This window comes from Staurois parvus, unplaced genomic scaffold (assembly GCF_062004578.1).
Source record: "Staurois parvus isolate SC_StPar_1 unplaced genomic scaffold, SC_StPar_1.0 ptg000018l, whole genome shotgun sequence".
Taxonomy (NCBI): Eukaryota; Metazoa; Chordata; class Amphibia; order Anura; family Ranidae; genus Staurois; species Staurois parvus.
This window is the reverse complement of record NW_028317814.1, coordinates 17,128,638-17,146,966: the sequence shown is the minus strand read 5'-3', so window position 1 is coordinate 17,146,966 and position 18,329 is coordinate 17,128,638. Positions and strand designations below refer to the sequence as shown.

Genomic DNA, 18,329 nt, shown 5'->3' with positions numbered 1-18,329 from the left:
CCTACTGGAATCTACAGGAGAATATATGGAGAAGGTATTCCACACAGGATGTTCAGCTTGTGCCAGAAAAAAGTAAATCTTCAAATGTAAGTGATAATAAAAAAGGCTGTCATTCCATAAGCAACTATTTACTTATCTGGTCACACTCAACAGACAATATTTCAAAAACACAAAGTACCCTATTATCAAGGTGACATATCCAGGACACAGACAGAAAGAACCACCTTACAGAGATCTGAACCCTTCACTCACTCTATCCAAACTACAAAACAATTGAATTTCACCACTATTGCCTACACAAATCACCCCCCCCCCATCACCTCAATTTAGATCATTTCAATCCAAGTGAACCCCACTCAAGTGTATACCTATTCTGAAGGAAAATCCCATATGGCCCATCTTTTCAAAACGATATAATCTTAGGGTACAATTTACTAAAACTGGAGAGTGCAAAACTGGTGCAGCTCTGCATAGAAACCAATCAGGTTCCAGGTTTTTTTGGCACAGGCAAATGTTAGAAGCCGATTAGTTACAATGCACAGCTGCACCAGATTTTGCAGTCTCCAGTTTTAGTAAATCACCCCCATAGTGACGAGTCCAGAAGTGATTTTTAATAGGCGTCACATACAGTAAAAAAGCCAAAACATTTTTCAGGGTTCAAAGACCCTCACCAACCCCTTTGTTGGTGTTATCGTTGACATGTGAAAAAGTTTGGTTCCAGATGCCAGTACATGAAAATTGTCTGCTTTCAGATGGTATTGGAATATTTTTAGGGTGTCTTCATAAAAGCACCATTGTATGAGCATAGTCTGCTTAACTTGTTGTCATTTGCAGATGTGCTTTAATCACCCTACCATCTATAAAGCTGCAAGACCTATAAAGTGACAGATATGGGTTATGACTAAAGCTTGTTAAGTCGAAACGCGTCAATCTTTTGTACCTGTAATGTTTTTACAGTGGTTGATTGAATAAAAATGAAGATTTTAGAGCAGTGACAGTTGTGCGGATCAATTTCATTCAAGAGATATGGGAGAATCCTAAGAAACATAGTCAGCCATAAAACATAAAGCTATGTCCAACTCCTTCCAGACAGAGCACAGGACACCCATTAATTATAATGGAAACAACAATTCTTCTGGAACTAATTTTCAGTACCAACTAACATGCTTTATGCTGAAGAGATCAATATACAGTTGCAAGAAAAAGTATGTGAACCCCTTGGGATTACGTGGAGTTTTGCATGAATTGGGCATAAAATGTGCTCTGAACGTCATCTAAGTCACAACAATAGAAGAACACAGTCTGCTGAACATAATACTACACAAACATTAGATGTTGCCATGGTTTAATTGCACATAACATGTAAACATTCACAGTGCAGGGAGGAAAAAGTATGTGAACCTTTGGACTTAATAACTGGTTGACCCTCCTTTGGCAGCAATAACCTCAACCAAACGTTTCCCGTAGTTGCAGATCAGACCTGCACAACGATCTGGAGTCATTTTGGACCACTCCTCTTCACAAAACTGTTTCAGTGTAGCAATATTCTTGGGATGTCTGGTGTGAATCGCTCTCTCAAGGTCATGCTACAGCATTTCAATCGGTTTGAGGTCAGGACTCTGACTGGGCCACTCCAGAAGGCGTATTCTGTGCTGTTGCAGCCATTGTTTTGTTGAATTACTTGTATGCTTTGGGTCATTGTCCTGTTGCATCACCCATCCTCTGCGGAGCTTCAGTTGGCGGACAGATGGTCGTACGTTTTCCTGCAAAATGTCTTGATAAACTCTGGAATTCATTTTCCCATCAATGACAACAATCCGTCCAGGCCCTGAGGCAGCAAAGCAGCCCCAAACCATGATGCTCCCTCCGCCATGTTTTACAGTGGGGATGAGGTTTTGATGTTGGTGTGCTGTGCCTTTTTTTCTCCACACATAGTGTTGTGTGTTCTTCCCAAACAACTTGGTTTCATCTGTCCACAGTATATATTGCCAGTAGTGCTGTGGAACATCCAGGTGCTCTTTTGCAAACTTCAAACGTGCTGCAATATTCTTTTTGGACAGCAATGGCTTCCTTCGTGGTGTCCTCCCATGTACTCCATTCTTGTTTAATGTTTTCCTTATTGTAGATGTGTCAACAAAAATGTTAGCATGTGCCAGAGATTTCTGTAGGTCTTTAGCTGACACTCTGGGATTCTTCCTTACCTCATGCAGCATTCTGCGCTGTGCTCTTGCAGTCATTTTTACAGGATGACCCCGCCTAGGGAGAGTAGCAACAGTGCTAAACTTTCTCCATTTGGAGACAGTCAGTCTTACCGTGGACACATGAACATCAAGGCTTTTGGAGATACTTTTGTAACCCTTTCCAGCTTCATGCAAGTCAACAATTCTTGATCGTAGGTCTTCTGAGAGCTCTTTTCTGCGAGGCATGGTTCACATCAGACAGTGCTTCTTGAAACCAGTAAACCCAAAACAGGTGTGTGTTTTTTAAGGGCAGGACAGCTGTCAGCAACACATCCAATATCATCACACTGATTGGAGTCAAGGTTGGCTCACTCCTGACTCCAATTAGCTCTCGGAAAAGTCATTAAGCTAGGGCCTCACATACTCTTTCCTCCCTGCACTGTGAATGTTTACATGTTATGTGCAATTAAACCATGGCAACATCTAATGTTTGTGTAGTATTATGTTCAGCAGACTGTGTTCTTCTATTGTTGTGACTTAGATGACTTTCAGAGCACATTTTATGCCCAATTCATGCAAAACTCCATGTAATCCCAAGGGGTTCACATACTTTTTCTTGCAACTGTATCTGTCACAAGTTAGCCTGCAGTTTCTTTTGTGTGTATTCTTACCTCCTTGCTGCAGTGCTGTTCCTGATCCCTTTCACATGTGTTTGTCTGTGCTCACCTATGGGTGTTCTCTGGGTTTTATTTCCTTCACTTCCATCACCTCCTGGCCCGCCTCCTTGTTTGCCTGCCTATATAAGACATGCTCAGTCTAGGCCACTTTGCCTGAGCAACTTCCTAGTTGTCTGAGCTCCTGTGTGTTGCTATCTCCTGTATCCTGCATTTGACTACTCGTGTACCAACCCCGGCTTTGTTCTCTGACTGTCCTTGTTTTCCGCCCATCCTGACCTCAGCTAGTCTATCAGATTTCCGTTTGTCTCCTCCCATTGTACTCTGCTCCCGTGAGAGGTCTCCATATCCTCAGCTGGGCGTACCCGGGGGCCGCAACCTGGTCCCAGCTTGCTGCAAGTCCATCCCTACCATCAGGGGTTCTGGTGAAGAAGCAGGCTGGGGCTTAGACTCTGCTCCATGGGGAACCCCAAGTTGACTATCTACAAGTGCTCACTACCACAGGTGCTGACAATATCTTAGTATGCTTCATTTATTATTCAGTTTTCTTTGCCAGTCTCACAGACTATGGCAAATAATACACAGATCAGGCTTTTAATGCGTTTGCAAAACATTAAAATTCACATTAAAGATCAGCTGTCCCCAAACTACAGCCCGTGGACTGGACTTGGCCCTTTTCTTGCCTTTAACTGACTCAAACTGGTCATACACAAGTCATTTTCTTTCGTTCAACGAAAGAAAATGACTCGATTCTCTCGTACACACACTTAATGTAGATGGGGAATCCCTAGCACGGCTCTATTGTATTCTGACAGTGGCGAGATTTCTTCACTGTCAGAACAAACTCATCAGCCAAAAATTCCAGTAGGCTGGCTGTACGCAAGTCAATCAACAGATTGACTTGTGTACAACCAGCCTGCCCATACATGAATCAAAATTTGAATTTTGATTTATGTATAGCCAGATTAAGAGCACCCTCTCATACAATGGGACACAATTCCTTCCACTTACACCAACAATGGGGCAGTATTCCTTCTTCTAATAACGATAGGTTCTAGGTAATTTATTAGGCCCACTGACCACCACAACCATGGCATTGTTTACTCCCACTAGCCACAATCTAGCCCCCTTAAGGCTGAAAGACGGTGACCTAGCCCTTTAGGACCAAAAAATGAGGACTTGTTTTGAGTACCCCTTTACTGAATAAAAAACTTTTATAACTCTTTGCATTACTAAAGAAGGTATTTTTTTGTTTGTGTAGCATGCTCAGCAAACAGGTGTCCTTGTTTCACGTTTGACTAGAAAATGATTCATCTGAATGTTTTAACTCATTCAGCATATACAATTTAAAATGCGAGTATTCATTTGGTATGAGACATTACCTAAGTTATATAAGTCTCCACTTCCACATCCTCCCTGATTCCTTTATTTGGACTTTTGTTTTCGGAAACAATGGCAGAATATACTTCTGTCTTGCCCAGGGGCAGACTGACAACTCATGGGGCCCCCGGCCAATAGGGGATTATGGGGCCCCTGTGTCCTGGCCCACACTCAAACCACACCCATAAAAGCCTATGGAAGGTACCAGGGACATCTCATGGGGCCCCCTACTGACCCCTGGCCCTCGGGCAGTGCCCGAGTTCCCCAATGGTCAGTCCGCCCCTGGTCTTGCCTAATCATAGTCTTTTATTCATTGTACAGGTATAGTGATTACTGCATAAGACACATTGGGGGAGATTTAATAAAACTGAAGCACTCAGAATCAGGTGCAGCTGTGCATGGTAGCCAATCAGCTTCTATCTTCAGCTTGTTTATTTAAGCTTTGACAATAAAACCTGGAAGCTGATTGGTTTCTATGCAGAGCTGCACCTGATTTTACACTCTCCAGTTTTAGTAAATCCCCCCCCCCCCCCCCCCAATGTTATTCTTCAGCTACAGCCTGAAAAACACTGTACTCCATTAAACTCATCCTCCAGCTGAAGAATAGTGGAAATGAGTAAATGGCTGTCAGTATACACTGAGGTCATGATGTGACAATGGCAGTCAAAGTCATTAGACTACGCGTATGGTTTATGGGCATGGATAAGCACGCAACCTATCAAGAACTCTGTATGCATGTCAGTAATGTCTCTACATGTCAGTCCACAGTTTAGAACTCATTAGCCTAGGGTGTGCATATCTCTTAAATTCAGAGCAGAGTTGCCATTCTCATGTAGGCTGTGCCTGTTTACACTATAAAAAAAGTTTGAAGCGCTGTGGCTATCATCATTGTCACTTCTGGTTCACAAGTCTCTAGATTGTCAATCAGCACTTGGCCACACCTAGTCCCTCACATGACTTTCTGATTCACTGCCCCTGTTGCTGAAACCCTTCGACTATGAGCTGCAGTGTCTGGTTGGGGAGCATGTGAGACACAAAGAAAGGAAAATTTGGCACAGTCAGGGAACCTCATGAAAGTTTATTGTTTACTTTATGTGTTAACACTGCCCCAAACTACATCATCGACCTGATATCCATCTACCACCCAAAAAGCACTCTCCGCTCCTCACAAGACCTCCTACTCTCCAATTTCCTGGTCTCCTCCTCCCATACCCGTCTCCAGGACTTCTCCAGGGCTTCCCCCATCCTCTGGAACTCACTACCCCAATCCATCAGACTGTCAACTACCCTTCTCACCTTTAGGCGCACCCTGAAAACCCATCTCTTCAGAGAAGCCTACCCAGCCCTCACCTAACTGCTGATCTCCTCCGCTCTTCCCACCACTCTATCCCCCACAGCTATTTCCTCCTGTACCACTCTCCCCTCCCTCCTAGATTGTAAGCTCCAAGGAGCAGGGCCTTCGAACCCCTCGTGTATTGTATTGTATTGTTACTGTACTGTCTCGTGTACTGTCTCCCATTATAATGTACAGCGCTGAGCAAACTAGTGGCGCTATATAAATACTGTATAATATTAATAATAATATAGTAGCTGGATTTTAAATTTGTCATACAGAAGAATTTAGTTGTCCTGTAAGCAAAGTGCTGCCTTTTGTCTGGCATTTTCATCCATTTTAGGCCAAAGAAGGTTTGACTAAAGCCTCATACACATGATCAGAATATTGTACGAATGATACTCCATTTTTTTTGCATTCTAATCTCATCAAAAAACAAAAAGGCTACTAAAGTTACAAAAATTCTTGTTAGAATAAAGCTTTGGAAGTGACGTAATGATGTAATGTATTGCATTGTATTGTAATGTATTCTTTTGTTTCTGGTCTTGGCCACTTGATTTTTTTCCTACAAATACTATACTAACTCGTTCATTCTGATATCTAACTAGAAACATTTTCGAATATTTTCAATTGAACTGTTGTGATCGGGTCTCGAAAGCCGTATACCAACGATCAGATTATAGGATGATTGCTCCAAAAGCATTTTTTTCATCCAATTTTCTCATCGTGTGTTCTAGGCATTAGCCTGTCTAGTTTCACTCTTACGAAACAAGAAGAAAATTGTGTAAGATTAAGTCTCTATACACAATTACAATTTTATGATAATTATTTTCCATTTCATGTAAACAAAAAAGCCCTTGAAACATAATACCGATAAGGATCAGATTATCGGACAATTGCTGCGAAAGCAGTTTTTTTCTCATCCAATTTTCTCATTGTGTGTACTAGGAATTAGCCTGCCTAGTCTCACTCTTACCAAACGAGAAGCAAGTTGTGTGAGATTAAGACTCTATACACACTTACAATTTTAAATTAATTATTTTCCATTTCATGTAAAAAAAAAAAAGCTCTTGAAACATAAATGTTATTAGTTGTTCCTTCAGGGCAACCAGTTTGTAATTGATGTTTATTAGCCCTTTAATGTAGTCTTTGCAGGAAACTTTCCATCCTGTCTGAATGTATAAAACCACATTTGCATAGCCTCTCAGAGGCAATTAAGTCATTGCTGAGTACTCTACATTTGGTACTTCAATATATTTTGTAATATACTCTTGGTATTGAGATGTACGTAAACACAAAAAAAAAGTAATCTATGAGAAGAGGTCTGTTCAACATTGACCTGCATTAGTCTACAGCAAAATACACAAATGGCCTAATTTAATAGAGCTGTTATTCCTAAGTGGTCATTCTTAAGTGCAGTAACCCACTGCACCCAATCAGAATCTACCTTGCACTAGTCAGACTATGACAGAGTGGATGCTGATTGGTTAATATTGGTTACTACAGTTAAAAATTAGCACTTCAAACTCCTTCGAATTAGGCCAAAAGTCAATTTAGTATTAGCATAATATGTTGTTCACAACTGTATGTTAAGTTGCAATGCTATCCCCATAAACATCCTATGGTTATGAGCGGCGTCCATCCTCTTTTCCTGCACATTGCTTAGTTTCTGGTATAACTTGGGACACTGCTCTTCCCTGCCAGCGGGGTAATTGTGCTTCGTCCAGCTTTGAGCGGCGCCATATGTTTGCTACATAGTCCACATTTTCCTGTATCACAATGCATGGCAATCCCATCTAATGATTTGGAATGCATTTTAAAGCATTTTACAGAAAGGGGATCTGTTTGTGATATAGTATATGCATTGCAAGGAGTGAGCTATGGCATAAAGTAAATGTGGCTCTAGGGCTACGATTACTGTGTTTTAGGGCCATATCACACTAGCCAGCAACAACACTGCCCATCTGCTGCTACATGGCACTCCCTCGCTTCCTGAAATGCTGCAGAGTTTCAAAGAAGTAGAAATGTAGCAACCCCTCACTGCTTAAGGTCGGTTAGATAAAGATCCTATAGGAGCATGGTAGTGCCCTTAAAACCATCACACAAATCAAACATATGAAGATCACCAGCTTCCCCACCTATTATGTCACTTCACAACACTCATGAAACCACAACTGTGGTGCCCATTCCCATCGCCTGTTCTCCCAGGATTCTTCGCCTCCTGCCATATTCTTACAACCTAAGTGCACATTCCCTTTACCTGTTCTCCCAGGATTCTTCCCCTCCTGCCATATTCTTACAATCCAAGTGCCCATTCCCCTCACCTGTTCTCCCAGGATTCTTCGCCTCCTGCCATCTTCTTACAATCCAAGTGCCCATTCCCCTCACCTGTTCTCCCAGGATTCTTCGCCTCCTGCCATATTCTTACAACCCTGGTGCCCATTCCTCTCACCTGTTCTCCCAGGATTCTTCACCTCCTGCCATATTCTTCCAACCCCGGTTCCCATTTCTCTCACCTGTTCTCCTAGTATTCTTTGCCTCCTGCCATATTCCTACAATCCAAGTGCCCATTACTCTCACCTGCTCTCCCAGGATTCTTCGCCTCCTGCCATATTCTTACAACCCTGGTGCCCATTGCTCTCGCCTGCTCTCCCAGGATTCTTCACCTCCTGCCATATTGTTCAAACCCCGGTTCCCATTTCTCTCACCTGTTCTCCGAGGATTCTTTGTCTCCTGCCATATTATTACAATCCAAGTGCCCATTCCTCTCACCTGTTCTCCCAGGATTCTTCACCTCCTGCCATATTCTTCCAACCCAGGTTTCCATTTCTCTCACCTGTTCTCCCAGGATTCTTTGCCTCCTGCCATATTCTTACAAACCAAGTGCCCATTTCTCTCACCTGCTCTCCCACGATTCTTCACCTCCTGTCATATTTGTACAACCCTAGTGCCCATTCCTCTCACTTGTTCTCCAAGGATTCTTCACCTCCTGCTATATTTGTACAACCTCAGTGCCCATACCTCTCACCTGTACGTCCAGAATTCTTCGCCTCCTGCCATATTCTTACAACCCTGGTGCCCATTGCTCTCACTTGTACTCCCAAGAATCTTCCCCTCCTATGCAAGTGGTACACCCCTGGAGCTACACCAATTTTCTGCACTCAGGCTGTTTTGATACCCTCATTACCCTTCCCTGTCAGCTATGCTGGCAGGTCACAATCCTTTTTAGAGGCCCATTGGCTGAGGTATAAATTACACTTTTTGCTAGAATCTAACTTCCTTTATTAATAACATTCAGGTCCTAGTCTTCAGTATTAAAATGGGTTAGGAATATTTCTGTACTGCACACAACTAATCAAATAAATTGACTGAGTCTAATGTGTCTATATATCTTTATCTAAAATAAAGGTTTATCTGCTCATCAAATACCTATCAGGGGCAGACTGACCATTTGGAAACTCGGGCACTGCCCGAGGGCCCGGGGTCAGTAGGGGGCCCCATGAGATGCCCCTGGTACCTTTTTCTTAGGCTTTTTTGAGTTTGGGCAAGGACACAAGGGCCCCATGATCCCCTATTACCCGGGAGCCCCATGAGTTGTCAGTCCGCCCCTGATACCTACATTTTAATTTCTTACTTTCATTACGTTTACTTCTCATGTAACTTCTCATTAGGTGTTATGCCACACTAATCCATACACTGAAGAGGATATTCAAATAAGTTAACTATTGGACACATGCAGTAGTAATAGCATAACTATAGCCACAGTAATCCACACAGCTGCTACTGGCTTGAGGATAAGTGGGGGGGGGGGGGCAGGAAAAAAGGGAGGCTGTTGAGAAAAAAATAACAGAAAATCTGTATTTATCTGAGGATAATGCAGATATAATACTCTATCATTAAGGGTTGTAGATTTTGTAGTTGATGCTTATACTGACCCTCTGTGAAGTAAAAAAAGCTGAGGTTGAAGGCACAGGAGGAGGCATCAGACACCTTGTTGGTCACAGCTCTCCCTCACTTTCCCTATGTAGAAATCTGTATATGGGAGTCAATTTATTGTCCTCAGAACTTAATCTGCATCCTAATATTATCAATGTAAGACTTAACACAGTCTTTCTAAAGCTGTAAAAAAAATCCTGGATTATATTCTCAGCTAAAAACTGACAAGACAGCAGAGGTTTGTAGTTCTTCAAATAAAACCACAATTTAAAGAAGTTTATATTGGAGTTAGAAAGTAATAGTGTGTAGGGACACTAATAAACTTGGGCACAATACCCAATATTATTATGGTTACTACAACACCTGCCACTAAGAAAGGTTGCCAAGGAGGTCCCTTCAAAAGTTTTGTTATAGGGTCCTATGATTTATAGTAAAGCCCATGCAGAGTAGCTTGAATAATCTAGAAAAAAATCCCAGCAGTGTTTGGGGCGCACATGGACACCAGAGGCATGTTTTACTGTAATGTTTCATTTTCACAGGGTTGCTTTATATTTGAAAATTTGTTAGCATTTAGATCTTTTTCTGCATATGTTACATTACTGCACTTTGAGTGATTATATGAACTAAATCTTCTGTTTGTAACAGAAGACACAAGTCTCAGTCAGATTATTGGCTGTTGAGAGTTAACAGTTCTTAGTTTTAATGCCTTGAGGTCTGAGGTCTATAGAGTGTTTGTCAAATTACTGTTCCACAATCATGGCTAAGAAGCTCATGTTTTGTGTTGGTACCTCATAAAGATAAAGATATATTCTGAACAGTGTCTGTTTATTCAGTATGTGAAGCTTAACGACAGGGTTGTAGCTAGAACCTGGCACCTGGTGCACTTCTTGTTGTTCTTTTACTAGGTGCCTCGGTCCTCCTTTGCAGTAATTACTGTAGCTCAAATATTGAAAATACACATCTTTTTAATAAGTTTTGGTTGTGAGATTATTTGTGTCCTATTCATCTATTCTCCTAACCCTGTTTAGTAATTGCATTTTCCCCTCCTAGCATAATGTTACGTAAATTAGTTAAAGAATTTGGAATTCTTTGGAATGAACTGAGTTTCAATTTATACCTGTATTTCGTAATTCAAATTTCTTTTCAGTTTACAAGAGCATTGCATAATGATTAACAATGAGATTATATATTCTATGCACAATATGCTTTGAAAAATTGTGCATCTAATTCTGATTTTTATTTTATTTTAGCAATGCCATCATGTTTACAACATTACAGTTTTGACTGTTAAAATCCAATTAATTTCTTTCAGAATAAAATGAGTCTTAGGCCTGGATATAAGGCTGGTGGAAGCAGTAGAGTTGAAAAATACTTTTGGGTATCCTTTTTGAGTGCCATGCTTCTGAAACCACTGACAGCATAAATGCAAAGCACCAAAGACTCATAAAACGTAGCAGGAAAGGATGAAAGAAACAAAAGACCATGAAAAGAATAGAGAAAGAATAAAGAAGAGAAAACATGGAAACAAAAATCAGTCCTTGTCCACTATGTTATGATACAAGTCCTGCCATTTTCCATTCAGATGTCCCAAGGGTTAATTTCAGGACCCTAGCTACACTCTAGTACATCCTTGGCTAAAAACGTCTACGTCCAAATAATTTTGCAGTACCGGAATATAAGTAGATACATTTTTGTTTGAACCATTTCATATGATTTTAACTGATGTTGAAGTATAAACACACATAAAGTGATAAAGGCATGTTAAATCATGTAAAAATAACACATGAATGAGAAAACAAAAACACATAAAAATTGACATTGAAAAACATTTTTGCTTCTTCCTTCAAACATACTTCTAAGTGCTTTGTGAATGAAGCCTATAAATTAGATTTTTAATTCCATAGTAGCTTGTGATTAATAACACCTTATTGACTAATTCCTTCTCTGAAGCACATTAAAAATCAACATGTTTAAATAAGGTAAGATCAAGCTAGAGTTCAATCCTCTTGGTACTAAGTGATTTAACATCCTTTAAGCTCTTTAGCCTCTATAAGCTAGAAATACAAAAGACTTAAGCAGATCATTTGTTGCCAGTTTGCACTCTGAATGCCTTGTTCTACAAAAATGTTCATAGAAACTGGTAGTTATCATCAACCCCCTACAGAAAGCCCCAATTTTCTTACTTGTATGGGTTCATGTTGCAGATGGTGACGGCCGGGAAGGTCAGTTTTTGGAAGTTGACAGTAATGGAGACACTCACACTGTAGAAGGACATAAGCAGAAGAGCGCATTGCCAGAATATAAGAGCCACTGCTATTAAAGTCAGGATAATCCATATCCATTTTCTTAAGCGACCCTTAGATACCACTATCCTCCTGCAGCCGTGGGTGTTGGTGGTCAAACAGTACCATTGCATCAACTCATACAAGGTAGGAGCTTGTGGCCCTGTGACCGGAAGGGTCTTTTTGAGCTTCTGGGTAAGTTTCTTCTTCGGCCCATTGGACATGATGAATCTAGTAGGTATAGAAAACAAGTAGTTAGTTATCTGATTTATCTTTGTCACCTGGAACATGCTACCAATTGTCACTGTATTTACCAGCCATACAGCCATATTTACACCTGATACCCTACTAGTCAGCAATCGTTTGTTGTATAACTGCTTTCAAGACCTTAACTGTGCTACCTGTTGGCTGGAACTCAATAGAACTCAAATAGTGTCCTACATATTAATCCCCAGAATTTTTGAGGTTTCCACAAAAATGCTAAACTGACCCTAAGAGCCATATTTATAAAGCAGTTAATCTAATATCCATCAAAACATTCACTTCAAGTGAATCTTTCTGGTGCATGTGCTTTATTTGATTGATTGCCACCAGTAAATGTTTGAGGAAAGTCCCATGCACTAATTTATAAATGTGCCTTCTAGTGTCCCAAAACAGGCATGTGAGCACTTTGGGTATCAAGTTAAATATTTTGATGGTCTCTGATAGAGGCATTGAGGATAACAGAGACAAAGGAAACCTCTGTCAAAATGTTTTAATATATTTCTCTCCAGGAGCTGCAACTGCAAGTCTCTGCATGATCTTCCAACCTTTGCTATAATGCTAAGAGGGTGATTTATTAACCAAGTACATTTTCTATTAGACAACTGAATCTATGTTCACTCTGAACACTCAATCATATGAAGAGCAATTAAAAATAATAATGAAAAGTGGAAAATATAATTCTTTAGTCAACCCTTGATAGCAATAAATATAGTTATAATGGCTAGACAAATCTCAACAGCCACAGAGCCAAAGTAGTAAAAAAAATAAAAAGTACATGTACACTGGCATCCTGAAGGTAAACGCTTATTTTTAAATTGGACTACCTGTTTTAATGAATGCCATACTATCTTCTCTACTATTTTTACAGTGTTACTACTACTTCTTTTCTTCTACTACTAGTACCCAAAATAATGGTAACAATGGAACATCATCAACAACAAGAGTAAAGGGTCAGTAGACTTAATTTACAGCCACGTTTACATACAACTAGAATACTATATTCAGATACATCTACAAATATTTCAGGGGGTTTTACAGAATATAAAAATTTACACTTGTTTTATGAGAAATATTTTCTAACAGTCAATCTTCATGTCCAATAATCCCAGATATTGCAGGAAGTCTCCGATAAGACTACATTAATGGAATTATACATAAAACTTTGACCTGATGCCTACCTGCATGTAGGACCTGATTATAGAACTTGGAGAACTTAATGTTCCGTTTTGGATTTGACTTTTTAAATACAGTGGAATATTGGTCTGGTTAAATTTATAAGCACTATTCTTATGGAAGGTCCTGCTGTTAACAATATGGGGTTGATTTACCTAAACTGAGGAGTGCGAAATCTGCTGAAGCCCTGCATAGAAACCAACTTCCATGTTTTATTGTCAAAGCTTAATTGAACAACCTGAAGCTACAAGTGGACTTATTTCTATGCAGAGCTGCCCCAGATTTTGAACTCTCCACTTTTAGTAAATCAACCCCTAAATATATTTATAGGAAATTTTTGTATAATCATATATTAATGGTATTTTATGTATTATTTGGGAAGGGACTGAAAGCCTCTAGATGTATAAACTAATTCTTCTACTTTAGCAACATTAAAAATGTGACTGCCTTTGGAGTCTCAGTGAATACAACTACAAAGCCAAATAGTTATTGTATTGATAGAAGTTTTAGGTGTCTATATCTGAATATGAATTTGTGATTTTTTTAAATGTGAAGATTATTTGAACTTTAAATACTTAAAATGAATAAATCCTGAAAATGAATAAATCTGCTTTTATATTATTCACAAACCAAAAGAGACAGAAATGACTTGCGTAGTGTGACATTAGTACTAATATTGGAAACGTCTGGGAGAGGTCCCTGTACTTTGCATTGTATATAGAGCTCCTGCTGAATAATGTGACATAATAATATAACAAACGTGCTAATATTTCCAGGAACAGGGGAAGATCAGAACATATGAGTCAGCCCAGCTGTTGTGTTTAATTCTAAGAAGAGAATATTTGTCAATGTATTTATATATGTATACAAACATGCATATATACATATGTAGCTATATCATCTATGATATATATACAGATATATTTATATATATATATATATATATATATATATATATATATATATATATATATATTCTTTTCAAACATATAAAATATTGAAAATGTTCACCCTTGAAAATGTCATTGTGTGTACCAGTTTGAAAAAGTGCAAGTGAAAATATTTATTAAAAAAATGCATTGCAGTATACTTACAAACTACCATAAAATATACATATATATATATAAATATATATAATAAATATAAATATATATATGTATATATATATATATATATATACCCATTAGGTTATAAAGACATCTGGTCAATGAGTATCCATACTTAAGTGTGCATGTACAGTAAATATAACAAATACATAGAAACATCTGGTCAATGAGCATATAAATATTTAAATTATATATATATATATATATATATATATATATACATATATATAGATTAAGACATCTGGTCAATGAGTATTAGGTAACTACCAGCAAGAACCTACCTATAACATGATTAAAAGTCACCCCATAATATATTAAAATAAAGGGGGGGGTCATATTAAGTTTCTATTGATCAAGCTCTAATCTCACCTGTTGAGGAGACCAGTAGGTATAATCTAGATGAGATCTGTGTTGCGCACAACTCATAAAGATAATCTAAGTCTGAACAGAATGTGCTTTCCTATTCACCCGTTGAGTCTGGTCTGAAGCAGTAAGGACTGTCTCAAACTGGACTAGATAAACTTACAGGTAAATCAGGTCTTACAGACAATTACGTTTTGTCTCGTGTTGATTTTTCGATGTTGCTTCAGATCTATAAATTGGAACTGAGCTATTTCAAGGAAAAAAAAAATCCTTGTACATTTCGATTGAGCATGAGATTCCAAGAAGGCGAGCCTGCCAGAGGGATCATTAGGCAGGACCTGGGATAACCTGAGGATTATCCTTTTGGATATTTATAGATGACAAGTCTGTGCAGAACATTTGCATCATGCATGAAAAAAAAATGATGACACATTAGAATGAACTCAGTAGTATTCTGTACATTGTGAGTAACACTGGGTATGTGGGATCCGGAACCTATGCACATATTAATTCTGTCAATTACGTCAGCAGTACAGGACACATATAGAAATCACTAGTACTTATTACAGCCATGCAGCTTTCCCTGAATGATCAACAATTGTGGTAGCTTCTATCTTATCCCCCAGTTCTATGGCTGCACAGAAGAAGGTGACCTTGACATTCAAGAGCTCTTTTGGGGGACAACTTTCTTTAAAGTGGTATTAGACCAATTCTAGGCTGTATTTGTTGTTCTGTTTTAGGCTTTCTTTCTATTATTTTCACCTGGTGATCCAGCCAGTAAGCCTGTTGCTTTTTTTTCACAGAACAAGTTGTCCAGCAGAAGTAGCAGTTAGAAGGTTGAGACAAACCATTTGTCACTAACAGGAGTGCTTACAATGATCTTTCTTTCTCTCTCTCTCTTTTTCTTTCTTTCTCTTTCTCTCTCGCTTTCTTTCTCTCTCACTTTCTTTCTCTCTTTCTCTCTCTCTTTCTCCCCCCCTCTCTTTCTTTTTCTTTATTTCTTTCTCTTTTTTTTTCTTTCTTTCTTTCTCTTTCTTTCTTTCTCTCTTTCTTTCTCTCTCGCTTTCTTTCTCTCTCACTTTCTCCCCCCCTCTCTCTTTTTCTCTATGTCTTTTCTCTCTTTATTCCCCTCTTTCTTTCTCTCCCGCTTTCTTTATCTCTCTCTCTCTCTCTCTCTCTCTCTCTCTCTCATTCTCTCTCTCTCTCTCTCTCTCTCTCTCTCTCTCTCTCTCTCTCTCTCTCTCTCTTTCTTCCTTTCTTTCTCTCTCTCTCCCTTCTCTTTCCCTCCCTTCCTCCCTCCTTCCCTCCCTCCTTTTTCTTTTTTTCTCTCCCTCCCTCCTTTCTTTTTCTTTCTTTCTCTCTTTCTTTCTCTCTCTCTCTTTCTCTCTTTCTTTCTCTCTCTCTCTTTCTCTCTATCTTTCTTTCTCTTTCTTTCTTTCTTTCTTTCTTTCTTTCTTTCTTTCTCTTTCTTTCTTTCTTTCTCTTTCTTTCTCTTTCTCTTTCTTTCTTTCTCTTTCTTTCTTTCTTTCTTTCTTTCTTTCCAAAAGGAACAAAATCTGTTGCTGTAACTGCTTATAAAGTATTAGCTGGCGTTTGGCTTCAATTTGTTGGTGTATTTAAATCTGCTACTACATCTACCACTCCCCTCCCCCCAGACTCATAATGCTGCTGTGCGAAGGTGTCTCTGTTTCCCCACCATCCAGAATGGGGGTACTCTAATACAGGAGGTGTCTTACTGGCCGGATCACCAGGTGAAAACAACCCAAAAAAAGAAAATGAATGCAGCCACCACATGTAATGATTGGTAAGCTGCAATGTATTACATTTTTTGTCACACAAGCTGTACTTCAAACATGTCTGCCTTGGTTCATCTCCATTACATGGTGAATTGATGGGACATGTGGTTTACACAACAAAGATTAGGTTCTCATTGCTTGCTTTTTGTCTCACAGGAAGTGACAAGGACATTACATTTTCGGTAGGATCAGCACTTATTCTCTGTGCTTGCTGAAAATGTTCTTAGCCTATGGGCTAGTTCACACCACATGCATTCCTGTGTTTTTTTCTGCATCCAAAATGCATAGAAAGTAAGTCATATGGTTTTCAATGGCACAGTTCACACCAGTGCTTGCAGTTCCAGTCTGTTCCAGTTCCAGAAAAAGAAGTAGAACATGCTGCATTTTTCCTGCACAGAACTGTTCTGGAATGTGGTTAAAAAATGCACCAGAACGCACTGAAATGCATACAAATGCATCAAAAACACACCAGACCACATTACAGTGAAAAAAAAAAAAAATCTGAAAAGCATCCAGAAGGCAAAAAAAAGGCATCAGAAACACACACACACACACAAACGCGTTAAAAATGCGCATGCAGAAACGCATCTGGAACAGCTGCAATATATAATATTTTTGATTTTGGGTTTAATACCGCTTGAAGTACACAACGTAACAAAAAAAGCAAATCTCAATATTTTTTAATCCTATATATTAGGCAACTTCTGGCTGCTCACTTATGAAAAGCAGGCTATAAATCAGGGGATTGGATAGGCAGATACGTAGCAGAATGTTCCAAGCAACATCAACATGAGAGCCACATCGGACTTCGAAGCCACTGGCAGAGGACCGATTATCAGAGAAATCTAAATGACAATTGTACCATTTCTACAAAGGCAGTTTCACATTAATTTCTACAGAATGCCAGTTTGTATGAACTGCAGCAGAGCATAGTACTGTGTTAGTCAAGGATAAAAGTGGAAATTTGGATTCAGAGCGATACCATCTACTGGCTAACTAAAAAAGATTTGATCGCAATGCCGGAAGTTTGGATTTTGGGTGATACCATCATTTTAGTGAGTCAATATATGGTAGCACCCTAAATCCAAACTTCTACAGCTTGTACAAAGATAATTACATTTGAACATTATATAGCATGCATTTTTCTAAATAATTAAAATGGAACAGTATAATAATAACAACAACAACAATAATAATAATATACAACATATTAAACGTGGGAGCCTTTCCTGTGTTCAGATCATTGTTTTAGTCTGCAGAACTGGGATGAGAATGGAGACGTGACAGTTCTGAGTCTTACCTGTGCAGTACAATGTAGAAGGTTGATTGTAGTAGTCACAGACCACGGAAGATGCTGGCAGCCTGGGAGAAGAGCAATCCTCAGCAAGGATCTGGATTTTTTTTATTTTATCCAGGAGAGTTGAGAATTTTCCATCTGCATAGTGATGTTCTACATCACTGGGCTGACTGCATTCTTGGCTTCTGTCTACCTGCGAGCTCCATCTCAGCACAATGACTGCCTGACTCTGTTTGCCCAAGGCAAAAGTCACTGCAATGTTTCCTACATCCCTCCTAGGACAGGCAGTGGAGACATGCTAAATCCTGTGTCACCACCTAGTGGTAGGTTCATAGAATGACTCCTGCCTTACACCTACTGCTACATGAGCCAGCATTGCAGGATGGCTGCATGGATGAGATATGGTACAACAGCGCCACCTGCAGGGCAGTAATCATAATGGCGGCTCATAGCAAAAGCATGGCAGGATATGGATGGCTTTCCCAGCTCTTATCTAATAGTAATTACAGTACAGTGGTACCTCGGTTTAATGGATTTTCTGGGAT

At 39.4% G+C, this 18,329-nt stretch overlaps 1 protein-coding gene across 1 annotated transcript in view; it reads right to left on the bottom strand.

The window, feature by feature from the left end:
- SCNN1G (sodium channel epithelial 1 subunit gamma) overlaps positions 1 to 18,045 on the bottom strand; it is a 46,282-nt gene extending 28,237 nt beyond the window's left edge. Inside the window, exons 1-2 of the mRNA XM_089682770.1 lie at positions 17,788 to 18,045; positions 11,687 to 12,016 (exon numbers count right to left, since the gene is read on the bottom strand). Coding sequence (XP_089538896.1) covers positions 11,687 to 12,009 — 323 coding nt within the window. The 5' untranslated portion in view covers positions 12,010 to 12,016; positions 17,788 to 18,045. The remainder of the gene's footprint in view (positions 1 to 11,686; positions 12,017 to 17,787) is intronic.
- Between the last annotated feature and the right edge of the window lie 284 nt (positions 18,046 to 18,329).